The following is a 25,624-nucleotide window of genomic DNA, read 5'->3' on the forward strand; positions in this document are numbered from 1 at the left end:
CATCGGAGTCGTCAAGCGCGATCGGGGCAGTGCTGGATCGATAGTGGGGCGGTGCCGGAGAGGTAGCAACAGGCGGCGACAATAGGCACTATATTCCTTCACGCGTGCAGATCGCTGCCCAAGCTTCGTGCGTGCGCATTAGCTAATAATAAGGCGAGTCAAGGTGGCCGAAGGTGGCAACAGTGGACAGTGGGCGGTCATAGTAAGTGATAGAAGTAGGGAGAAAGATGACGAATGATTTTTTTTTTTTAGCTTTGATATTTGATTAAAATTTTATTAAATTAAATTAATTAACTCTAGTTATATTTGAGGTAAATTAAATATACTTAATCTAAATCTAATAAAATTATCTAAAATATTTTTTTTAAAAAATAAAATATCCTCCCATTTTATTTATTTATATATAATAATAATAATAATAATATCATTATTAAATTAATAATAATTTGATAAAATATTACACTAGATTATATATATTAAAATCTTCGAATAAATAAAATTTTATTGGATTATCTAAATTCACATACAAGGTTAGGCATGATTATCTAAATTCACATAAACCTTGGTTTAGAGTAAAAGTTGATGGACTGATATTCAATTAAAGTCAATATTGATAAATAATATTTATAACAGCATTAATAAAAAAATTTATGCAGGTCATTTATCATTGGGATAATCAGTTTGATTTTATTGAAGTTTTCGACTAATCATCAGATATATGAAGAAGCATTCTACTCGCAGTATTCTCAGATTTACTTACTATCTATTATTTTTTTTAAAAAAAAATCTAATAATACATCGTACCTAAATATCAAACTCTAAATCCATTATTTATCACTGAAATTTATAAACTGTATTTAAAACCCATTTATTTATTGTTTTCAAGAGAATTCTCGACTCACAAATCCTAATTTCACATCATTTATGATCTCACAAGAACTTATGCAGCAGGAGTAGCGCTCGTCCTCACCGTCGCGACTTCGTAATTCTTCAGATGCTCGTCGGCGTCCGGCACCAGCCCCTTCACTGATTCCTCCGCTAGGAACCGCTCCGCCCATCCCGCCAGCGGAGGAAGCTCCTCCGCATCCAAAAGTTTGACGCTTTTACCCTTCTCCAGCGCCATGATCCACCCCAGGAAGCTCCCCAGCGCGATGTCCAGGTAGCCGACGTCGTCCCCGCCGAAGAAGCCCTTCCCTTTGCCGCACTCCGTGAAGGCCTGTTCCAGCAGACCCAGCACCTGCCGAATTTGACCGGCCAACTCCGTCACCTTGGCCGCCTCCTTCTCCCCAATCAAAGCCCTAATTAAATAAGTCAACTGGTACGAATCGAAGAAATCGGAGTCAAATGATTTGTTTTTTGTCGATGGATTTCGAAAACAGGGATCTTTACCTTGTCGTCGATGTAGACGGCCCAGAACCGAGCAATGGCGCGATCGAAGGGGTCGGCGGGGAGGATGGAGGAGGATCCGCCGTCGTCAGACCACTCCTCGTCGATGTACTGGACGATGACGGCGGACTCGCAGATAGGTTTTCCGCGGTGGAGCAGCACGGGGACCATCTTGTACACCGGGTTGGACTTCACCAGGATCTCGCTCTTCGGCTCCGTTAACTGCACCTCCACGAACTCGTACTCGACTCTCTTGAGGCGGAGGGCGATGAGAACCCTGATGACGAAGGGGCTCAGCGGGTCACCCAAAACCTTCACGTCCTCTGCCGCAGCTCTGGCCATTGGAGTGCAAATTGATGTCGATGCAGGTGAATGATGGCTGAGTACATCGCCGTGGTTCGGCTATTTATAGGCGCAGCAGGTGAGAAGGTTTGATCAATATCACTGCTTATTTACTATTTTGAATAATTTTATAGTAAGTGTGATGACGTGACTGCTTACGTCACGATAATGGTTCAGTTTAGACTAATCAAACTTAAGTATATTTAATTATGACAGTAATTAAATATATTTAATTACGTCACGATAAATGCGCATGTTGTTTTGATGATTAATTTTTGCTCAAATATAATAAGGGTAGTGCAGAATACATTTTTGTAAATTATTACTAATGCGATAATAATGAGGAACCTCATCCTACTATCACAAAGGAGGTTAAAATTTAGAGGGTCAATGGGTGAACGGTGTTGGACGGTCGGGCGAGTCATACGTCGGTTGGAGATTAAGCACCCACCCACCGTCTTCGGCACAGGGATTAATCAAATCGACACTTAAGGAACATGCATAAGCCGGGCCGATCGACTCCTCTGCTTGGTCTAGCATCAAACTCGACACCAGCTGAGCACGCTAATAGTGAATTATCCGCCGAGTGGCTATCTCGCTCGGTTCAACAATCGAGCATGTGGACAGTGGGCTTCCGGCCGAGCGGCTATCCTGCTCGGCGTGGCAACGGACGACACTTGAATACTGAACTTTCAGCCTAGTGGCTATTCCGCTCGACGCGACAACGGACTTTCAATCGAGCGGCTATCCAATTTGGCGAGACAACATACAATACAGGGATAGCAGAATTCCGACTGAGCGGCCATTCCACTCGGCCAAGCAACATACACAGCAGGATACCTTTCGACATCCTTTTGGGAGTTAGTGCTGCTGACAAGCGGCATGATCAGACAGAAGATCGTACAATGGAAGCTTCCACTGTCACTTCAGAGATATGCTCGGCCCATTAAGGTACTGTGTCAGGGACACTTTACTGATATGTGTTTTTAGGGAAAACTTTGAAATGCTTGCTCGCCTTAGGAAGTGGGCATGTGCACTTTCAAAGCTCTATATAAAGGGGGTTCAGGAATCGACGGAGGTATACTTTACACGCGATTTCTACTGTTGCGCTACAGTTCTCATTTCTTGCTTTTTCTTCTTGCTTCGTCAGAGACTGACTTGAGCGTCGGAGGACTATATCGCCAAGAACTCCTTCCCTAACTCGACACTGACACTACTTATGTTTTACACGGGAGCGAACTCTATAGAAAATCAACAGAAATGTCACGTATTCAATATTCATCTCTTCGGTTTTTGGAGAGATCAATTATCAAAGACATTTTAATAATATTATATTTATATATATATTAATTATATATTTTTAGCCGGCCAAATTTTTACCAATAAAATTTACTAATATAATAAAAATATTGATCTCTGACCGTTTCTACCCATGGAAATAAAAGAAAGTGTTCGTCGTTGTCAATCCATCCGGACCCACCAGTGTTCTTAAATTTGTCTTCATTAGAGAAAAACATCGGCAATATTGACCTATGTTTTTTTTTTAATTCAAGTATCATCCGTCTGGCTTCCTGCTGGGAAAAATCTTCTGATTAAAATTTTAGATCTTGATTATTTAGATAATCTAATCATTGCATCATTGTCCTGTGATAAAGTGACATATGTTAAGTCAACAGCTTATGGATGGATTAAAATTAATTTACATCTGGTTCAATTTGGACGAGACGATTTAATACGAACTCAAGTTAGTTGAGTTAGAATTACACCCAAACTAGAGATGTAAAATGGGCTGAGCCGCCTGTGACTCGGCTCGCCCAACACGACTTAGATAGTGTGAGGCCCGTTTGACGTGGATAGCCCTAACGTTGGTCCGATCCGATTTATTGCCCCATCTCATACAAATCCCACCTTCTCCACGAGCGGAAGCGGCGGCGCCGCCAGAGAAGTAGAGTTCATCGCCTACGCCGAGATGGGCCGCGTCCGTACCAAAACGGTGATGAAGTCCTCCCGGCTTTACTACTCGAGGATTGCCCCATCATCTCCAAACGTCTTCCTCTACTCCGCCCTCATCTCCGCCTACGCCTCCCGCACTGATCCCGACTCCCCCGCCGTCCTTCGCCTCTTCGCCGCCATGCTCCGTGGTGCCCCTCGCCCCAACGAGTTCATCTATCCCTCCCTCAAATCCTGCTCCGACCCCCGCCTCGCCCGCTCTCTCCACTCCCTCTCCAAGTACGGATTCCACGACTTCGCCGTCGTGCGCTGTGCGCCCCTTGATTCCTACTCCAGGTTCTCTGACACCAACGCTGCCCGGTGTCTGTTTGACGAAATGCCTCAGAGAAATGTGGTGTCTTGGACGGCTCTTCTCACCGGGTACATGCGAACAGGGTAGATGGGGAAAGCCCTCTTCTTGTTTGAAGAAATGGCCGAGAGGGATGCCCCTGCCTGGAATGCAGTGATTTCTGGGTGCACCCGGAATGGTCTTTTCTTGGAGGCGCTCTCATTCTTCTCCAGGATGGTTGTCGATCGCACACTGCCAAAAAAGACGACTGCATCATGCCTGTTCTCCGCTTGTGCACACCTTGGTATGCTCCGGCTTGGGAAATCCGTCCATGGGTATGTCTTCAAAAACAGCATGGGAGGTAGTCCCTTGTTTGCAATGCACTCATTGATATGTATGACAAATGTGGCAACGTGAAGAAAGTAAGGTGGATTTTTTCTACAATGTCTGAGAAGAACATTAAATCTTGGAATTCCATGATCAATTGCTTGGCTCTCCAGGGACATAGCAGTTTGGCGATAGAAACCTTTCGTGAGATGGAACAAGAGGGTCCTCAACCTGATCAAGTCACTTTGATGGGGCTTCTGAATGCTTGTACTCATGCAGGATTGGTGGATGAAGGGCTTAGTTACTTCAATTCTATGACTCGAGACTATACAATTGATCCCGAGATTGAGCATTATGGTTGTGTCATAGACCTTCTTAGCCGGGCTAGTAGGTTTGATGTTGCAATGGTTATCGTAAGGGATGTGAGAATTGAGCCTGATGAGGTTGTGTGGGGGTTCTTTGCTCAATGGTGCCAGGGTTCATGGTACCAAGGACTTGGCTGAATTGGCACTGAGGAATCTACTTGAGCTCAAACCTAAGAGTGTGGATTATGGCTTCATGCTCACAAATTTATACAGCGAGTGCAGCAAATGTGGAGATGTTGGGAAGGTTAGAAAGAGACTGAATCAACTGGGTGGAAAGAAGTTGCCAGGATGTAGTTGGATTGAGGTGGAAAAAAGGGTTCGCCAGTTTTATTCCGGTGATACAATTCATCCTGAAGTGGGGCAGATTTATGAGATCTTGGATGAATTAGTTGAATTGACGGAAGCATGATTTTTTCTCTCCACGGCATAATTTCTGCAAATATATAGCCTCAGATACCATTTTGCCAGATATTGGAGAGTTCAATCGAATCGTCATTGCTATTAAAGGGTAGATTTTCACAGCCATGGCCAACATTTTTAGTTATGCCAACAACTTCAAAAGTTCCTGGTAAATTCTTTGTAACAATCTTGTAATTGCTATGAAAGGGTAGATTTTCACAGCCATGGCCAACATTTTTAGTTATGCCAACAACTTCAAAAGTTCCTGGTAAATTCTTTGTAACATCCTTACAAGATAGTTAAGAATATAGTTATTCTATGATTGTTTTTAGGCGAAAAGCAAATTCATTCCTTTACAACACATTGAACTTGTTAATATCTTGCCTGAAGTTGTAATCTAGGTATTTTATCTAATTATCATTTCTTAGTCGTTTAGAATCGTAGACAATGTATTTCAATTTCTAATCTTGTTCGTAATCTCAGTCCTTGCTCAAAGATAGACTTAAGAGATGCTTTACTTTATTTTCTTTCATATGAGAAAGTATCATATTTCTGTCTGGTTAAAAACTGTTATATCATGTAGGTGGATCGCTGAATAACAGTTGTCCTTTATTCACAGCCACGAGTTCAGGAATAGCCATGAACAGTGGATCAGCTCTACTAAGTCTGTCCTAGATCCATTTATCCCAGCGCAAATAAATAGATCGCTGGCCAATATACTTGCACTTGATTGTCGTCATTCTGCAAGAGAAGAGACATGCTCAACCCCATATTCTCTTCTAAAGGTAGATACAAGAGATATAACTGTACTCTATTCGATATCATATATTTAATGGGTTTCCTTAATATTGTTAGTTCCTCTACTGTTCCAACTATTTATTTTCTTCATTAAGATTCCTAACAATTTACTTTTTTATTAACAAAATAATCATCTTGATTTTTTTTATTATCTATAATCTCATGTATACTCCTAGGCTCAGAGCCGTCCGAGTTCTTTATCTGCTGAAGTGCAAGCGATAAGGGTTGAAAAAAAAATCAAGAATTGAGAGCACAGGTCAGGTCACGATAATAGAACAGTCGACGATAATTGTTATATATTATCTGAAGTAATAGATTTGAATATTTTTTATTAAATTAATAAAATTATATTTTAATATTATAGTTCAAATTGATCATAATTATTGACGAAGATGTTATGAATATAAATCGGAAGGATATTTTTTTATTAGGATGGTTAAAAAAACCGTCCACTTTTTTATTTATTATAAAAATAACACCCTATCTATCCTACCTAATTTTTATTACTGAATTACTCCTTCTTACTCGACCGGTATAAATAAAGGAAATTAAATTATCAATTTAGTAATTAATTATGGATGATAATTATTATGACACATCGACATATGATATAGGGAAGATTTTGTTCAACTCAAATCCTCTAGGTCAATTTGTCTTTAAGTCAACCCAAAGAAAATAAATTATGAATAACTATAGTTATTAGTACAAATGGACTAGATATTATTCAACTCATACCAATAAAAATTTATTCAATTAAAGTCAATATTAAAAAATAATATTTATAATAGCATTAATAATTTGCTCATGCACGTTTACAACTGTATTTAACTCCCATTTATTTATTGTTTTCAAGAGAATTCTTGACTCAAACCCTAATTTCACACCATTTATGATCTCAAACAACAACAACAAAAAAACAATGTTGATCGGGCCCCTTGTGCCGGCCCCTAGATCTTATGCAGCAGGAGTAGCGCTCGTCCTCGCCGCCGCGACTTCGTCAATCTTCAGATGCTCGTCGGCGTCCGGCACCAGCCCCTTCACTGACTCCTCCGCCAAGAACCGCTCCGCCCATCCCGCCAGCCGAGGAAGCTCCTCCGCATCCAAAAGTTTGACACTTTTACCCTTCTCCAGCGCCATGATCCACCCCAGGCAGCTCCCCAGCGCGATGTCCAGGTAGCCGACGGCGTCCCCGCCGAAGAAGCCTTTCCCTTTGCCGCACTCCGCGAAGGCCTCTTCCAGCAGCCCCAGCACCTGCCGGATTTGCCCGGCCAACTCTGTCGCCTTCTCCGCCTCCGTCTCTACCCTCAAAGCCCTAATTAAAGCAGTCAACTGGTACAAATCGAAGAAATTGGAGTCAAATGTTTGGTTTTTATTCGATGGATTTCGAAAACAGGGGCCTTTACCTTGTCGTCGATGTAGGCGGCCCAGAACCGAGCGGTGGCGCGATTGAAGGGGTCGGCGGGGAGGATGGAGGAGGATCCGCCGCCGTCGGACCACTCCTCGTCGATGTACTGGACGATGACGGCGGACTCGCAGATAGATTTTCCGCGGTGGAGCAGCACAGGGACCATCTTGTACACCGGGTTGGACTTCACCAGGATCTCGCTCTTCGGCTCCGCTAACTGCACCTCCACGAGCTCGTACTCGACTCTCTTGAGGCGGAGGGCGATGAGAACCCTGATGACGAAGGGGTTCAGCGGGTCACTCAAAACCTTCACGTCCTCCACTGCAGCTACGGCCATGGGAGTGCAAATTGATCCCGGTGTTGGCGAATGATGGCTGAGTACATCGCCGACGGTGGTTCGGCTATTTATTGGCGCAGAAGGCGAGAAGTTTTGACTTATCGCGCTGCTGATTGACTAGGGCTATTGCTTTTGTACGAAGTAAGTATACTAAAAATAAAGAAAGAGTTAGAAAATTATAAGGGAAATAAACTATAATTTAAAGTTGTTTGTTTATATTTTTATAAAAATTTGTTGGGAGATTATAGTGTATAATTTAGTACATTAAAAAATAATAATAATATTACTACTATTAATGGTGATATATATAAATAAATAAATTTATATAATATTTTAGAATTTTTTTATTATTATAGAAATTTTTTAAGGATAATTTTGTTGAGTTTTAGATAGATCTCAACTATAGTTAGGAGTTATTGATTTAATTAACTAAAGTTTTAATTAAAAATCTAAGTTTCAAAATTATCTAATTAAAAAAAGGTAGTGTGATCTTCTCTCATGCACGCCGCCGAACGAATCATCGCTCGTCGAAACTCTACCACCTCCGACCCAATGAGATGCTTGCCACCTCTGACTCGACGAGCCTCCAGTGAATCGATGCCACCTCCGACCTCCGGTGACTATGTTCGGCGAGCGACGTGTATGAGCTTCTCACTGGAACGACGACAACGAGCATAGCTTGTCGAACGAATTGTTCATAGGATTGATGAGCCGCCTGTTGCCACCTCCATCCCTAGCGTGTCCCTAGCTCCGACGAGTCTTTCATGTGGCCCCGATGAGTCTTCCGGCCTCGGTGAGTCTTCGGTACGAATGAACGGTTGCACAAGATTCTCGATAACCTCAGAATCGAGAAAAACCACAAAAATAAGAGGTAATCTCATTCTGGGTTGAATTCCTCAATTGACGATGTTTGCTGATGTTGGTGGACATGTATAATTACTCTAGAATAGTTGATTACCTAAACCAAATACGGTTATCATTGATAACCTTGAATAGATAACCAAGGTTATCGGATGATCCCGAAGGAGCATCTGTCCCCGTGTCTCATTCAGAAAACGACAAAAAAAATGTGCAAAACACGTGCTCTTTGGAGCGCTCTCTGTGCCATGTAAACACTCGCAGAAGACCCTTTTCTCCTGAAAGCAACTCATTCTCTGTGCCTTAACCCAAACTCCAGTCGAGCCCGCTGTTTCCGCCGTCGCCGTCGAACTCGACGACAACCATCTCCGTCCCCTACCGAACTCGACGACAGCCCTCCCGTCGAACCCCGCTGCTCTTGTCGGCGCCGTCGACGCCATCTCTGTGCTTTACTCTCCCAAAACCCGCGACGCCCCTTGCTTTTACTGTGCTTTGCCCTAAAACCTTTCCTCCCCAAACCTTCGACGTCGTCAACTTCAGCAGCCATCTCGGCGACTCCAGCAGCCCGCGACGCCCCTTACATCTCCGCCATCTCGGCGACTCCAGCAGCCATCTCGACGACTCCAGCAGCTCCGGCTTCCCCTCCCTTTGTTGGTCCAGCAACTCCGACTTCCCCTCCCTTCGTCTTCTCCAGCAGGTCTGTATCTCCATCGTGGTCCTCCAAAATTTCCACAGCTCCATTCTTTCTGCCAGACATTTGGTGTTTCAAGTTATCCTCTAATGTTCAAGCTATTATAACTTTAATTAAGTCGTAAATTGGTGTTTCAAACCAGACGGTCGCCGACAACTTGATCTCCCGAACTCGACGGCAGCCATCTCCGTCTCCTCCTGAACTTGACGGTCCCCGACAGCTTCATCTTCGTATAGCTTGGTATACTTTTCTTCCTCCCCTTTACCATTCTTCCTCCCCTTCTCCAGCCAATATCTATGTTTCTGTAGTTTGATTTGGGTGAAAATAAAACATAAGAAATTGGAACATGCAGTCCTCAAATTTTGATCTATATATTTGTGGTATGTTTATCTTACTTCTGGTTAGATAGTTTGTTGTGGGAAATTTTAATATGCTGTTGTTGCGTTGCTACTGCATTCCTTTATCCTTAAATGCTACCCAAGCGCTTTAGAGATTTAGGGATTGTTAAATTGATTAAACATGGCTTAATGGACTGAAATTAGATCATTTCAGCCAAACACAACACCTAATAACCTTTGGTGATTGCTCCAATTCATTTTCTTGGTACTACATAAGTTCTTTTTGCACCTAATATTATGAATATACATTTCTTGGTTGTTTTTTTTCAGGCCTAATTGTAATTATCATGGAGTTGTCGTTGGTTGAATCTACAAGTTGTCGTAGGTTAAGTTTTGATGTAAACAAAGACTGTCAGGATGATGAGTTTGATGTTATTAATGAGGATATGAACTCTACCATGTTATTGATGAATTCTGACCAATCTATCACAGAAGAATTGATACCAAAAATGGGTATGGAATTTAAGACAGAAGAGGAAGCCTATGAATTTTATTTGAAATATGCTAAACAAGTTAGATTTGGCATAAGAATGAGCAAAAGCCACAATGATAAATCGGGTAAATGAGTTGACAGAATTTTTTGTTGTAGTGCACAAAGTAAAAGGGGAAAGACAAACGAGATGTTTATGTGAAATCAAGTCATCCTGAAATAAGATTTGGTTGTGAGGCTAAAGTGAAGATTAGTTGTCGAAATAATGGCAACTTGACTGTGGAGCAATTTGTTAAAGAGCATAATCATTATCTTTCAAGTCTAAATAAAACTCAACTCTACAGATGTCATAGGAATATATCTTCTTCTACGGCGATACAGATTGAGATGGCAAGTGATGTGGGAATCCCCCCAAAAGCATCTCATGATCTTATGGTGAGACAAGTAGGTGGGAGAGAGAATTTAGGTTTTATTCCTGAAGATTACAAAAACTACTTGTGATCCAAAAGAACAAGAAATATGAGAGTTGGTGATACAGGAGGTGTATTTGAGTTTTTGCAGAAAATGCAGTTCGATGATCCCAATTTTTTTTATGCTATTCAAGTTGATAAAGATGATTTGATAACTAATATTTTTTGGTGTGATGCTAAGATGAGAGCTGCTTATGAAAATTTTAGAGATGTTGTTTGTTTTGACACAACCTACAGGAAGAATAATGAAGGTCACCCAATTACGTTGTTTGTAGGTGTTAATCATCATAAGCAATCCATAATTTTTAGTGCAGCTTTATTATATGATGAAACATCTTTGACGTTTGAATGGTTGTTTGATACATTTACCAAGGCTATGTGTGAGAAAAAACCAATAACTATTCTTACATATCAAGATGCAGCAATGATAAAGGCTTTAGCTTCCAGATGGCCTAAAACACATCATCGTTTGTGTATTTGGCACATTTATCAAAATGTCGCAATACATTTGAGTAGAGTTTTTTCTCAGTTCAAAGAGTTTACTAAAGATTTTGCCTCATGTATATATGATTTTGATAAAGAGGAAGATTTTATTTCAGCTTGGAACATAATGTTCACTATGTATGCACTTGAAGACAATGATTGGTTGAGACGTCTATTTCGTATAAAAGAAAAATGAGCTTTAGTTTATGGGCAACAAATGTTTTGTGCGGATATGACTACAACCCAAAGAAGTGAGGGCATGAATACTATTGTGAAAAGATACGTCACTTATCAACACAAGTTTTTAGAATTTTTCAATCACTTCCAAAGACTGCTTGATGATTGTCGATATGAGGAGTTAAAAACTGATTTTAAATCAAATACAAGTGTTCCATGTTTATTGTATCCAATTCAAATTTTAAAGCATGCAAGTTGTATTTATACTCCTGAGGTATACAAGTTTTTTTGAACAAGAGTGGTACAAATCTCATGATTCTAGTGTAGAAATTTGTGAAGATGTTGGTTCACATACAAAATATAAAGTTACTTCTTACAGAAAGAGTTACCATCATATAGTTACACTTGATTCACCGGGTCAAAAAATTGAGTGTAGATGTAGAAAATATGATTTTGCTGGGATTTTTTGTTCTCATATTTTGAAAATATTTACAATAAAAAATATCATGAAGATCCCAAGTGAGTATATATTGAAAAGGTGGACACGAAAAGTAAAAGATGGATACATTGGAGTTATTGATTTAATTGCGAACAAAGGTAGTTTGGATCCAAAATCTTGCACCAATTTGCGATATAAAGAATTAAGTGGGTTGTATGTTCAATTGGTTACCAAGGCAGCGGAGAGGGAAGACACTTAAAAGGTTGTTAAAGATGGTTTTTGAGTATGTTTAAGATGGTGGATGAGAGGTTACAAATTAATGAACCAACTGTCCAACACTCAATTGAAAGAGAGTTCGAAATTGGTGAAGGAAATTCTCTTGGAGTCAAAGGAATTAAAACAAAGAAGAAAACAGTTTCAGGTAAGAGGTTGAAAGGTGGCTTAGATAAGATTTCAAAAAAAAAAAAAAAGCAACAAGAAGAACCAACCAAACTTCAACAATTGTTAAGGTTTCATCCCCATTCTTACTAAAGTTTTGTTTATTTTTTGTCGTTACATTTGAGAAAGTATATAGAATTAAATCATTCTATTTTTTTTGTATAACAGGATGTAGAAGAGCATTATCAAAGTATATCGAGCATGCCAAGTATAGAATGTCAACGGATGATCAATTAAGTTAAGGATTGTTTTAGTATGTTAAACTAAAATAATTATGTTATCACTATCTAAAACTATATTTTATTATTTTAGCCTACAAATTATAGCTGTGTTGAAGGTTTGAGTATAGCCGAAACTCAATTTTCACCACTTTTGTCAACACAACTGTCTCAGGTTCACTCTGATAATGATTATTTTCAGACAAATAATCAGGTGTTGGAACTTTCGAGCCGCAAAAATTATTTTTTGCGTTGCGGAAACCCCGAAGTTCTTAGCCACTGGATCCGTGCGAAGACAAAATTTTCATGTACATAGTTTTCTACTCTAGATCTACTTTAGATCTACATGATAAGGAGTATACCTTTGAAGCGAAGCCCTTCGCAAATCCCGCTCGTCCAAGGTCCTTCGGATCTCAAGTGTGTTCAAGCGTACACACCTCTAGTAGTATCCACACGAACAAGAAGTGATTCTCAAACCACTTTAGATGGAGAAAAGAGCACCACAAGTGTGCTAGCACTCCCAAGGGCTCTCGGATGGGATTGGAAGAAGAAAGGAGAAAAGAAGAAGAGAGAATAAATCTCATACACTTCTCTAAAACCCTCTATGTGACTTTCACTTACCCTTTCTTCTTGGATTAAACTCACTCACCTTCACCTTTCTTGCTTGGAACTCTCGGCCAAGAGAAGATGGGGAACAAGAAAGAGCTAAAGAGGAAGAAGACATTCATCACCCCAAATCAATGCCAATGAATCTCTTATTCATTTTGGCCGGCCACACATGGAATGCCAAGGGTCTTTGGCTCTTGGTATTCCATGCCTCTTGCTCTCCCTTGATGATGTGGAGATGATGTGGAAAGGATGTATTAATTAGTCATGCCATGTAGAATGAGTCAAACTTCATCATGTGATATTTGGTCAAGTCAAACTTGATGTTTCAACTTCCCATTTGGTTAAGTTAAAATTGACCACTTCTCTTCCTTGTTGAGTTAAATCCAACATTTAATTCAAGTCAATTTCAATTTAATGAATCTCAATTCATTAATATATATTGACTCAATGAATCAACTTTAAATTAGACTCATTCAACAATTGAATCTAATTGAGTCTAACTCAATAAGTCTAATTTGAATTAATCCTAATCCAATCTTTGGTGCACCACATGAACCTAATCCAATTGGTTCATCATATGAACTCAATCTCCATCCACTTGTTCTTTGTGTGTGACCCAATAGGTTCTTGCAACATTGGCAATATTTCTAAACCTATTTAGAAACATAAGCAATGAGCGGCATCTAACAATACATCATTGCTACCCAAGTTACAAGAATGTTGAGATCCAACATAACCTTTGTGACTACTAATTGTGACTTTCACAATATGTGACAATGTCCTTCTATCCTTGACATCTAGATTGATCAATTGAGACATAGACCGTGTCATCCTCTAATCAATCTATATCTTGAACTCCAAGTAGACTCACTCCAATCAAATGAGCTCAATATCTCATATTGACTCATTTGGGCATTACCATGCACTTAGTGGTCTCACTCTATCAAGAATCATGATGTCACTCCCATCATATAAGAGGGATAGATCCCATCTACATCACTCACATCCCTCCGCATAATTTGTTACATACCCAGTAATCGCCTTTATAGTCCACCCAGTTACGGGTGACGTTTGACGAAGCCAAAGTATGCAACTCCTTATGTAGGGAACCATGGTGACTTCAGGTCCAAGCACTGATAGTCATACTAATAGTCACATGAGAAAGTATATGACACTCATATAACGATCCATGAGACTTTTTCATGGCGGGTCATTCAGTATACATTCTCCAATGCATACCCATGTGTCAACTTGTTATCTCTATATCTATGACTTGTGAGATTAAGTCATCGAGTTGACTTACATGCTAGTTTCATCGCATTAACATTGTCCCTGAATGTTAATACTTGACTAGGAATGATTAAGAGTAGTGTTCTCTATATCATCTCACTATCGATTCAACCAATCGATTGATATAGATAAGAACCTTCTACTCAATGATGCTATTATACATAGTTATTTGGCATCAATACAAGTAAGTATAATAACCATAAAGAAATGTCTTTATTAATATATAGGTATATGATACATCGAGTCCATACAACAATCATCATATGATTGGCTCTAGGGCTCTCACTAACAACCTCCCACTAGCACTAGTGCCAATCAGGGTAGTCTCTAACATCCAATGACCTAGTGTGACCATCATGCTTTCTCTGTGTCAAAGCCTTGGTCAAGGGATCAACGACGTTAGCCTCTGTGGGTACTCTGCAAATCTTCAAATCTCCTCTATCGATGATCTCTTGAATGAGATGGAAGCGCCGTAGTATGTATTTGGTCCGCTGGTGTGAGCGAGGTTCCTTAGCATGCGCAATTGCTCCATTGTTGTCACTATAGAGCTCTATAGAATTTGCTATGCTATGAACCACCCCAAGCTCAGTAATGAACTTGCGGATCCAAACTGCCCTTTCATTTTCCGACCAAGTAGACCTATTCTGTAAATATTCTATTGTGGTCAACCCTTACCTTTCTTTACTACTCTTACCTTTCGTTTCGACTAACCTTCTCCATGGCTGGCTAGCATTTTGCTGAAGCATTGCACTTGAGCCAGGCGTCCTTGAACCTGTACCAGCAGAATAAAATCTTGAAAGATCGTGTTGAAGACCTGGAATCTCATCCTTCTGACTCCATTCCAGAAGTGTGCCAACTCAAGGTGGAAGTGGAGTCCTTGAAGAAATTAAATGCAGTCCAAGAGCAAACTCTCAATGAAGCCTTACTGGAGTCTAGTCTTTTGCGTGATGATAAGAAGAAACTTGAGACCCTCCACTAGACAGTCGACGCCAGGTACCATGAGGAGCTAGCTCTCATGGAGAAGACATCATCGGAACTAGCTCAGCAGACAAAGGATCTGGATAACCTCAAGCTCACGCACAAGCAAGAGATAGACCACTGGACTAAAGAGCTAGATGCCAAAGACATGCTCCTGATAGATTACCGAAATGATTTGGAAACCTAGACCACATAACTGGGTTCCTACCGAGGGAGCTGTCTCAAGCCAGAGCTGCCCTGTCCGACTCTGTCATCACCTTAGAAGCTTATAAGGCTGAAGAGAACGATCGCCTTCAGACAAACTGAGAAGAATACCTGCGTTCTTCAGAGTTTGGCTCCCAAGTAGGAGATCGCTTCGTCAGGTCACTTGCGTATGGCACGGTAAGGGTAGTCAAGCAACTTAAGGAAGGAGCGTACCTGTCGTCTGACCCTCCCAAGGAGTTTCTGGACCATCATCGGATCATCAAAAAAATGTCTGATGATATTTTTTTAGAATTCAAGTGATTCTCTGTATAATGTATCCATTACATATCGAAAGCTTGTTTTGCTTCTTATGCTCATACTTTCCGTGCATGCTTCATGACTTTTCCTTATGTTAAGTTTCCATCGTGAGGATGCTTTCTAACTCGGGTCCTCGCGAGTGAGATTTTCATATCTCTGCTTGACTAGGCCCGATCTGTCAGTCTAGGTCTAGAGGAATCCGACCAGCGGCTTCCACTAGAAGAGAGGCACGAGGACCCGATGAGGCCCTCAAGGACTTCATCAAGAGTGCTTCAGTTTTAGTGACTTTTTAAAAGATGTGAACATAATCTAGGTCGGGTTATCCAACTAGGCATTTAATGTCCATGCCAGTAGTGCTTTCTTCCCGTCCTGGGTTCTTTCTCTTAAACAAATGTTAGTACAAAGAAAAATATTTTCAGACACGATAAGACTGAAGGTAATTAGCACTCCATGAACGGTCCAACCTTCTACACTGAGCATCCTGTAGGTAATAGGCATCAGACGCTAATATTAAATTTTCAGACACGATAAGACTGAAGGTAATTAGCACTCCATGAACGATCCAACCTTCTACCTTGAACGTCCTGTAAGTAATAGGCACCAGACGCTAATTTTTTAATGACCTTACAAGAGTCATCCCACTGAGGTGCTAATTTAATTACTTCTCCTATCGATCTGATCCTTTTCCATACTAAATTCCCTTCTCCGAAAAAGCGAGAGATCACCTTCTTATCATAGTTTTACCACATCCTTTATCGGTATGCGGTTAACCAGACGGTCATCCTATCACGGATTTCATTGATAAGATCCAACTTTAAAAACCGTCGCACCGCATTATCAAGGTCATACAATAACCGACGGATGGACGAGACCCCAATCTCCTACCTGCATTGACGCTGAACATAGTTTGTTTACTGTTTTTTTTTTTCGTCTAAAGATATTAAGTTCATGATAAAACCGTGTTTAGCACGTGTTAAACAAAAACTTCAGAATTAACCAAAATATAACTACTGAAAAAAGATTAGTTTACTACTCATTACTATCTCTGCAACAGATCACCTTAACATATTAGTTTCTATTCATTACCATATCTTTTCTCGAAGCTAAAGTTCGCCACACTCACTCTGAAGAGCACCAGTATGCCACTTATTTGCATGTAGAGTAATTCTGCACAAGCTTTTATGGCATCCTAATGCTTTAAGAAGGTACCGGCCAACTTATTCAGTCCGGAGAGCTTTGGATATGCCTCCAATTGTGCGTGGAGTCGTCCTGCAACACCCTCCAATCAGACGAGCCCCGGCCTCATGCCACGATCTAACATAAGAAACAAAATCCTCATCGGTGACGCCGGTGCACACCTGAGTGAATCAAAGGATCACACCATTAGAGCATTCAAGTCATCAAGAAGTATCTCTTTTTACTTGTCTACGGGTGTCGGATGTGACTTACCACCCATTCCTTTTTGTCAGCATCATATCTTTCTCCGCTGTTTGGATATATCAAAATGGGCTTCTCGGTCACCTGCAAACACAGGAGACAGAAGTTTCAGAAGTACATTATTGCAAATTTGATATGGTTGTGACTAAACAGATACAAATAAGATGAATGCAACTTAGCTTGGTGCATTTTGGCAGATTTAACTATATAGACAGAAAGGCATTCATTTACCATGTTTGCCTTAAATTTAGGATATTAATTAGGGTTACCCTGCAATATGTCTTTCCATCTTTCTGTGTTTATTTGTATGGAATTGAAATACGGCTTCCGTATTCGACTTGTTCAACCTATCCTATTTTATTGGTCCAACCTTCTTGATCTAACAGAACTTTCTATTCTGCCCATTTGGTTTAACCAACTTGCTCTCCCACTGCACTTGATTAGAAGACCCAGCTAACCGTCTAGACGCCTCACCCAGTCAAATGGATTCATGCGACCACTTTGTTCGAATAATTTAACCAGCTCAACTAAACCATCCGTTTTGATTGACTCATCTGACCCATCAACCATCCTAACTTGACCAAACCAATTAATTGAGCTGAATAGATGAGAAATAGTCATTCCTGAACTAAGTTAGTGGTATAGAAATCGATATTTAATTGTTACAACCAAGAATATGAATCCTTAAGTTTAAAGCAAGTAGTGTGTTATAACAAGAGAAATTTTTGCAGTTTGGAATGTTTAGAGTTTGATATCTGTAAACTTGTGGATAATAAATGACAACAGCAGTATTTTTCATGATGACTTAAATGGCTAAGACAACAAAACATTGCTAAATAACAGGCACTTAAGGACTTGTGAAGACTCGCGCAAGATGAACATAATAACAAGTGACCATAAGAAGTGTAACCACCAGACATATAGTAGAAATACCTTTTTTATAGAGAGAATTAACCCCTCGATGAATCTCGGAGGGGTACAGTTTATTCCAACTGCAATGACCTTCTTACATGCATCAGCGATAGAAGCACACTCGACCATTGAATCACCGCTGACCACGTTAACACCATCCTTTGAGTTAAAAGAAAACCAAGCTGGAGTATTTATGTTACCTTCCTCAAGAAGTTCAGCATATGCCTGTGAGGTTAAGAAGGATTTTACAAAGATAATGATTAAGTTGCTAGTAAGCTGCAAAAGTCGAGATAGGATATCAAAAAGTCAGGATCATATGTTTAGTTCTAATTTACATAGTAAATTGTATGACCAGGACAACACTGGTGATGCATAACACCACATTTCTTTCTTTATTCTCAGTTTAATGGACTCATGGACAGGATAAGCAAAGTAGTGACCCGTGTGTTCTTGACAGATAATGAAACTGTAAATAACACTTCATGACAGATAGGCAAGCAAACTAACGGATAGAACTTTTTTTTAGGTGATTAAGTTACCACTTCACTGAAAAAAAAAAATTCCTAATGCCTCCTGAGGTGGCTGCCTTTGAACCCAACCTTTCCCTGCCTCTACACTCTACAGGTGATCTATGACTTTTTACATGACAAACAAATAAACTATCACAAGATAACTGAATGCTTAGCATGCAACGGTTTCAAAGGAACATAGAACACGATAGTGAGAGGCGGACTATCATAGCATTATCCATGTGCAATCTAAAATCGACAGTGATTCACTGAGTCTTGGGGTCGTTTACAAATTAGCCAAAGTGCGACAGAATGGTGATTACATGTTAAACAAGTGTTGGAAGTTTGATTATGTATGTTTGATAAAGAATTAGACAAAGATCTTTCAGCGTCCAAGTTAAACCAAAGTATCTTATACCAGAAATTATGGCAAGGATCTTAGGAAGGTTATTCTTTTTGTATCCAAGTACAGTTAAAGCGCCTATACGGATGATGTTCGAGGTTCCAAGGAGAAGAACCTAATGCAACATCAGAGGTCTCATAGCTGATGTGCAAAGAGTGAAAACACTTACTAAAATCAAGGAAAGTGAGAACAATTATAACTAACACATATCTGTCAATTATAAGTACCTGAGCTTCCAGTTTATTGGGAATTGTTTCAAAAGCAATCAAGTCAGCACCTGATTCAGCAAGGACCTCAACTCGTCTCCTGTGAAATTCCTTCAATTTTTCTAGGGTCATTTCTTTGCAATAAATTCCACTGCAGATATCAATTACTCGTCAGCAGAATGACAAGTCGAAAAGGGCAAGAATCTTAATAACACTTCTTAGTTGAATGACCTATACTCAGAACCATCTGCTAAGTATGCGCCATAGCTTCCAACAGAAGCTGCCACTAAAATCGAAGGTTTCCTCTTTTCAATATTTTTATCAGATTCATTTAATTCCTCGTAAAATAATTCACGTGCTTCACAAGCAATTTCAACACTTTTCCGCAATAAGGCTTCACTTTCTTCTGAAGTAAATCCCCTTGACATAAAACCCTGAATAGTAGCCTGCTTCAACAGAAGTTAGGATAAACAGAAATGCACGAGAAAGAACTGATCGCTGAAATCATAAGGGAAAAAAGAAAAACCTGATAAGATGACGTAATTATAACATTTGCACCAGCTTTAAGATAATCCAGATGAACCTGTTTTTTTAGGAGAATTAGATAAAGATGCTTCAAGATGCCACATGCATTAAATGCTGATTTTTGAAGGCCAAGCAAATAAATAAGCAACCAATCTGCTTTAAGCAAAAACAAAAAATGGATAGCATACTATTAATAATCATAGGGTTCATACAATAGACCCTTCCCCAGATCCCACGCTGATGGGAGTTTCGTGCCCCGGACTGCCCTTTATACTATTAATAATCATATGGCAAGTTATTTGTAACAGCTCCCACATTGTTGACCCACCGCCTTTCTTATACTAGACTTCGTTGTTGTTTATTTTGAAGGGAGAGAAGAAAAATCCATAGAATTCCAAAGAATATAAGCAAGTTCAGTTTGTGATATTTGTCATGACAAATGTGTTACAGTACGTTGCAAAAAGGCCAGTAAAATTTGATAACGTTGCTAGTGGTTTAATATTATACACATTCCCAACAAAAATTCTAGGGCTTTTGTCCTACATAAGCTCGCTTCAAAATATGACAAAACCTATGTAACCATCTAAAGGAAGCATTTAGCATAAGTGAAAATACAGAAGCACAACACTTGCTTCAGAAGATAGAAAGGTAGAGAAGGACTTCTATGATCGAGTGCATCTGTTAGAGATGGGAAAAAGTTATTTTCAAGTCATGGGTAAGATAGTAATCAGATAATAAAATTATCAAGCTAACGAAGAAATGCTATCTGACCTACCTACAAATGCTTACAATCTCTGCTATAACTGCCTGTAAGCCCTCAAATGACTCAATGTGTTGCAATTCAAAAATGATCCAATGGTTCAGAATTTGCTAGGACGTATGCCAAACAGTCAAATTTCTGAGTTTGCATTTCCTATCAACATGTTGGCTGAACAATTTGTCGCAGCCTTAGGATTCCATAATTGAAAGGCTATTTCCATTAATTGATGCCAAGTCATGTACATGGAAATGCAGCAGCCTTAGCATTGTGCCAAGGATTTCAACAAAAAAACTGAAGCAAAGTGATGCTCAAACCTGGTAAGGTTCTAACTCGCCTAAAATTAGTTTGCTTGACGGATACTTGTTAAATCCACATCAAACACAATGTATTTAAGTAGATGCATATCATGAGATCTCCAAAAATAAGTAAAATAATCTACTTTAGTCCTATAATCATCAAGTTAGCAGACATGAGAAACTACTTTTCACCATGGATGAAAGGCAATCCATTCAAACTGAATGAATGCCAGATGTGTTATGAATTAGAAACATCAACAAGAGCCTTGTAACATCACAGGATCAGTGTAGTTTTTATGAATTAGAAACATCAACAAGAGCTTTGTAACATCACAGGATCAGTGTAGTTTTTTTATTAGTGTTTCTCCTCGTTCAACCAGCACAACAGAGAACCAATATAAAAATAATTTTAAAACCCTAGAATGTTTTTCAATTACAAATCCATTCAATTTACTCTTCAAAAATAAAAATTAAACTATGCGTTGGTTAATCGAAGCCAAACAAAAATCCAATTTTTGACACCTTTCCTTAGCGTACGGTGGCTACAATGCTATCCAAGCAAAAAAAAAAAAAAATCTATCTTTTCCAATGATCGCAACTTTGGCACAACCCGATCGAGCAGCCGCTGCGGAAAGAGAAAAGGAAATGATCGATTACCTTCCGGATGAGATGGGGGGAACTGATGAGGCACTTGGCGCTCCAGAGCGGATCGTTCAGATCCGCTCCGTTGGCCTCGAGCTCCGTCGCGAGTCCGCCGTCGATCACCGCGCATTCCCCGACCTCCCGGAGGAAGTCCCTCATCAGCGCTGGCGATTCGTCGCGGAGCACAAGCCCCATCGCGCCTCTCTATCGCACACGTAACCAGAGGAACAAGAAAAAGGCGGAGGAGAAGAAGCAAGCGAGCAACAGGTGGCGAACGAGCGCTACAAGAGCAGAGGGCGTCGCCGACTCGCCGCCATGGGTGGCTTACAGGGTACTCATTATTGATCCTTCCTATTCGGCAAAATTCGGGCCCCATTCCTTTTCCAACTCGAAATGCACGGTACAATTCTGGGCGACGTCGACGTACTAAAAATAATTATAAGGGTTCTCGATCTAGGCTTTGTTTGTTTGCTAAGATTTTGCTACCTTCGTTTGCGACCAAGCGACGTACCGACCTTACAATTAGCTAACTTTGTGGGCCCCACATAAAAAAAAAAGTTCGGTCGGTCTGGTAGCTGAGCGAGGGCGGTCACTAGAGGTGACAGATAAGTAGATGACGTTACAACGTAGAGAAGAAACGTGTCAATGGATTTCCATTGCCAGTTGCCACGTCACATGAGATAAGATTGAAAAATATCTTTGCAAATAAGTGCTCGATTTGTTTGCGTGAGTAAAGCTCAGTGTCCAGGAATTACTGGGTGTTTAGGTTTTTTTTTTTATAATTCAACTATTCAATTTTTTCAAATCTATTTATTTTAAGGAATCGATTTGAGTTTTCTAATGTTCATCCAAATACAAAATATTAATAAAAGCTCGTCTAAATAATTAACATTCTTAGATTATTTGATTATTTTTTACTGGAGAAAAATTTCTTATAATACCCTGTAGAAAAGACACGAATGTTTGATTCCCTAGTTATCGATTGAATGTCGTAACGATTGTACCATTTTTTTTTGAGACGGTATTTTTACTTTTTATTCATTTAAGATGGTCGTCCTCCTAAAAGACTTCCCAAATCTACATTATAATCAACCTCTAATAATCAAAGTAATTTAATTATTTAATTAAATAATTTCATTGTTTTCACTAAAAATTATGTCTTTCAAATTGATATTTTTCAAAAAGAAAAGTCTAATAACTTGTGAGCCGGTGGTAAGGACGGAGGACCCTCGTTGGTGGGAGGTCAACGACACCTGGAGGTCAATGGTCAAGGGGGTCAACCCCAAGGTCGTGCCGAGCGGACAGGGGTCATGCCGAGCAGACTGACGGGCCGACCAAGCATCCGGTCGACCGAACGTCCAGCCATGGGTCTCCCAGGCCGTACGAAAGATAGCCCGCCTAGGGGTTGAGTTTCCGATGCTCTGGACCGAGCGGACAGGCCGCTCGGCCGAGCCACAGGACAATAAAGTGCAATCCCATCCGAGCACATGAGCAGGGCTTCCCCGCCCGGTCTAAGGCACCGGAGCATTCTCGGAGCCATGAGCGTCGAGCGGCTGGTCTGCTCGGCCCGGGAACAGGTAAGAGCGCAAAGAGACAAAAAGGACAGCTGGTAACTTTGTCCTCGAGACACCTGCCGCCGACAAGCAGCATGGTCGGCGGCCGAAGCGGACAGAGTATCGTACGGTGGAAGTTTCCACCATCACATCAGGGATATGCTCAGACGATTGCGAAATGACGTCAGGCATGTTTTTCTGACACAACCCTGCTGAGATGTGTTTGGGGAAGCGTGCACACATCGAGAAGCATGCCCGCGCCTCCCCGGGATCCTATATAAGGACCCCCTAGATTTCGACGGAGGTATGCAATTCTGATCACTGTAGCTACAGTAACGTTGCCTTGTTCTTCTTCTTCTTCGCTGCCTGACTTGAGCGTCGGAGGGTCGTCGCCAGGAAACCCCTCCCGGCTCGGCTTCTTTGCAGGTCCGTCGGAGATCCACATCACTAGTCGAAGACAGCGGAGAGTGTCACGTCCCCAGTATCCATCGACTCAGCGCTCGGACAGGATCAACTTAATTGATATATTAAAAAACAATAATAATAAATCTACTATCTAATCTGATTCTGCCCCGAAGTTGAGGAGATGATGAAGTAGCGCTGAGGTGGCTCTTCATCTTCGCTGATGATCCTATGCTCCTGCAACTACAAGTCGTCAGTGCCAAGCCGGGAGGGGCTTCCGGTGACAGCCCTCTGACGCCCAAGTCACACACCTGCAAGTAAAGATAGGAGCAAAAAGAAAGTGATGAATAGTAGCTTCAAGAGATGTATCCTGCGTACCTCCGCGGAGGGCGATCTCTCTTCTTATATAGAGCCTCGATGGGTAAATTGCACGCTTCCTGAGTGGACACGCTTCCCCAAGCTTTCCCTAAAAGCTAGCATCGAGAAGGTGTCTCTGACATCTTACCATATGCATAACGGGACGAGCATATCTCTGCAGAGGCGGCAAAAGTTTCTCCCTTACGATTCTCTGTCTTGCCGTTTGATTTTCTGCCCATCTGCGCCGATCGTCGACGGCACTAACTCCCAAAAGGATGTAGGCACGTGCCGTTATTGTTCCTATTTGTCGGCTACTAGTCTGACCGGGCTCTCCTCAATTGGTTCGGTCGGTGTGTCGCGGCTAATCGGCTAAAGTATCATTTGCCTTTGTGCGCTGTAAACTCGGTCGTCTCTCACCGAACTCTATCAGCCGATCGGCGATGGAGAGCTTTCCGATCAACTGGTCAATTAGTTGACCTCCTGACCTTGGCGCCTAACGAAACCCCGAACTTCCTCGGAGGTGGGCCCTCATGAGTCCTTCTCGAATCATCCCCGGATCATAATCTAAATTAATAACAGATTTAATATCTTATTCTAATCTATAATGTTTTAAAGGATTATTTGAATAAATGTATGTAGGAATGCTATGGGGCCGGAAGCGAGAGTCCAGCAGGATGAGTGACTTGAGTACCATATACATTTATTTACGAAAATCAAATATTCATTACTTGGAAAACCCATCTTTTTGTTTACCATAGCCTCGATTTGTTTGTGTAAGAATTTTACAAAGTAAAAGATACGTAAAGTAAAAGATGCGTAATGAGAGTTAATGCAATTTTAGAAGACAGAAGCATGTTTTCAAATAAATGCTCGAATTTCTAAATCATAAATTTCAAAAGACCAACAAATTATGTATGGAACTTGGGAAGATTAAATTATACGGAGAATTTAGAAAATTAAATTATAGGAAGAGTTAGAAAGGCTAAACTATATAGAGAATTCAAAGAAAACAAATTATACGAGGAATTTGAAAGATCTAACTATATAATGAGCTTAAGAACCCAATCTAGCTATGAGCGAGGAATTGAACATCCTTTAATATAGAATATTAATATAGAATGAAGCATATAGGCCCCACATATTTGGTAAAAGATCATACATTGACCATGAACATCCTACACATATATACCTCATATATTGACTTGAAATGAGATGGATATATCGGCTAACATTGGCCAAATGAGCATTATGGTTCTTCACTAACTAAATTATCACATGTGTCCATGTAAAGTTGATACATCAAAAATTTATGATGTGGTATATACCTCCACCTCGCTCCTGGATTGACTGCATCTCTTTATTCAGGTTAGAATCTAATAGAGCCTATGATCCCTTATATTCGAATGGATCTTCTTCCTACTTGCAAGTCAACACTGTTCAGCGGGAGGGTCAACGACTGGACATGGCCGACGTAGCCGGTCACACAGTCAAATCAACACAGAGTTGAGAAAAGATATTGCATTCTTCAAGGAGAAAGACTTTGGTAGGAAAAAGAAGACCAGTTGATCGGAACAACTTTCTTAAGTTAGGGCTATTTACAATTAGTTGGCTCTCCCCTTTACCTCAGTGCACACGACGCCCTTTATATACTAGCGAGACAAGCTCTCATGCAGGTTACCACGTGTGATGGCCAATAATCAGAGGTGTGGGTTGTTAGGGTTGATTTATGCTGGGGGTGAATAGCTCATCGCACTCTGTTTGCTTGCTTCGATGTTGTTGATATACAGCAGAAAGAATTTGAAACAAGACTCACAATGCTAACACGTAGATTTACTTGGTATCCACCTCAAAAAGAAGTGACTAATCCAAGGATTCATACATAACACAACCTCCACTAATAAAAATACTCATTCTCGGTAACTGCCGGAGGTGGAGAAACATCGTACAAGACTCACACAACAAGATATACAAGAAGAACAAAATACAAGCTAATACAATAGCAAAT

The 25,624-nt window shown here is 40.5% G+C and overlaps 3 protein-coding genes and 1 pseudogene across 4 annotated transcripts; 1 reads left to right on the top strand and 3 right to left on the bottom strand.

The window, feature by feature from the left end:
• Positions 1-803: 803 nt before the first annotated feature.
• On the bottom strand, positions 804-1,765 carry LOC122016984 (probable glutathione S-transferase GSTU6). Of its 2 annotated transcripts, none has more exons than XM_042574436.1 (2): positions 1,390-1,765; positions 804-1,279 (listed from the first exon to the last, which is right to left on the bottom strand). In XM_042574436.1, exons 1-2 carry the CDS (start codon positions 1,726-1,728, stop codon positions 941-943), a joined length of 678 nt encoding a protein of 225 aa, XP_042430370.1. In that variant the 5' UTR covers positions 1,729-1,765; the 3' UTR covers positions 804-940. The 2 variants fall into 2 exon arrangements, with proteins under 2 accessions (XP_042430370.1, XP_042430369.1); XM_042574435.1 differs by having other exon boundaries at positions 804-1,315.
• Positions 1,766-3,619: 1,854 nt separating this feature from the next.
• Positions 3,620-6,193, top strand: LOC122016983 (annotated as a pseudogene).
• Positions 6,194-6,714: 521 nt separating this feature from the next.
• LOC122015584 (probable glutathione S-transferase GSTU6) lies at positions 6,715-7,637 on the bottom strand. The gene is made up of 2 exons (XM_042572559.1): positions 7,299-7,637; positions 6,715-7,224 (listed from the first exon to the last, which is right to left on the bottom strand). Exons 1-2 carry the CDS (start codon positions 7,635-7,637, stop codon positions 6,850-6,852), a joined length of 714 nt encoding a protein of 237 aa, XP_042428493.1. The 3' UTR covers positions 6,715-6,849.
• Positions 7,638-16,609: 8,972 nt separating this feature from the next.
• LOC122016989 (homocysteine S-methyltransferase 2-like) lies at positions 16,610-21,624 on the bottom strand. Its single transcript, XM_042574442.1, has 7 exons — positions 21,323-21,624; positions 19,611-19,667; positions 19,316-19,530; positions 19,106-19,235; positions 17,988-18,191; positions 17,067-17,138; positions 16,610-16,975 (listed from the first exon to the last, which is right to left on the bottom strand). Exons 1-7 carry the CDS (start codon positions 21,500-21,502, stop codon positions 16,835-16,837), a joined length of 999 nt encoding a protein of 332 aa, XP_042430376.1. The 5' UTR covers positions 21,503-21,624; the 3' UTR covers positions 16,610-16,834.
• Positions 21,625-25,624: the final 4,000 nt, after the last annotated feature.

This window comes from Zingiber officinale, chromosome 8B, assembly GCF_018446385.1.
Source record: "Zingiber officinale cultivar Zhangliang chromosome 8B, Zo_v1.1, whole genome shotgun sequence".
Taxonomy (NCBI): domain Eukaryota; kingdom Viridiplantae; phylum Streptophyta; class Magnoliopsida; order Zingiberales; family Zingiberaceae; genus Zingiber; species Zingiber officinale.

Excerpts from the sequence above, each read along its gene's own strand:
- LOC122016984 (XM_042574435.1), bottom strand. The coding sequence starts at position 1,728 with ATGGCCAGAGCTGCGGCAGAGGACGTGAAGGTTTTGGGTGACCCGCTG. Across the intron at positions 1,316-1,389 it reads CCGTCTACATCGACGACAAG|TTGACTTATTTAATTAGGGC; the intron begins GTAAAGATCCCT and ends GATTCGTACCAG.
- LOC122015584 (XM_042572559.1), bottom strand. The coding sequence starts at position 7,637 with ATGGCCGTAGCTGCAGTGGAGGACGTGAAGGTTTTGAGTGACCCGCTG. Across the intron at positions 7,225-7,298 it reads CCGCCTACATCGACGACAAG|TTGACTGCTTTAATTAGGGC; the intron begins GTAAAGGCCCCT and ends GATTTGTACCAG.
- LOC122016989 (XM_042574442.1), bottom strand. The coding sequence starts at position 21,502 with ATGGGGCTTGTGCTCCGCGACGAATCGCCAGCGCTGATGAGGGACTTC. Across the intron at positions 19,236-19,315 it reads GCAGATGGTTCTGAGTATAG|TGGAATTTATTGCAAAGAAA; the intron begins GTCATTCAACTA and ends TGATATCTGCAG. Across the intron at positions 16,976-17,066 it reads CTGACAAAAAGGAATGGGTG|GTGTGCACCGGCGTCACCGA; the intron begins GTAAGTCACATC and ends TGATTCACTCAG.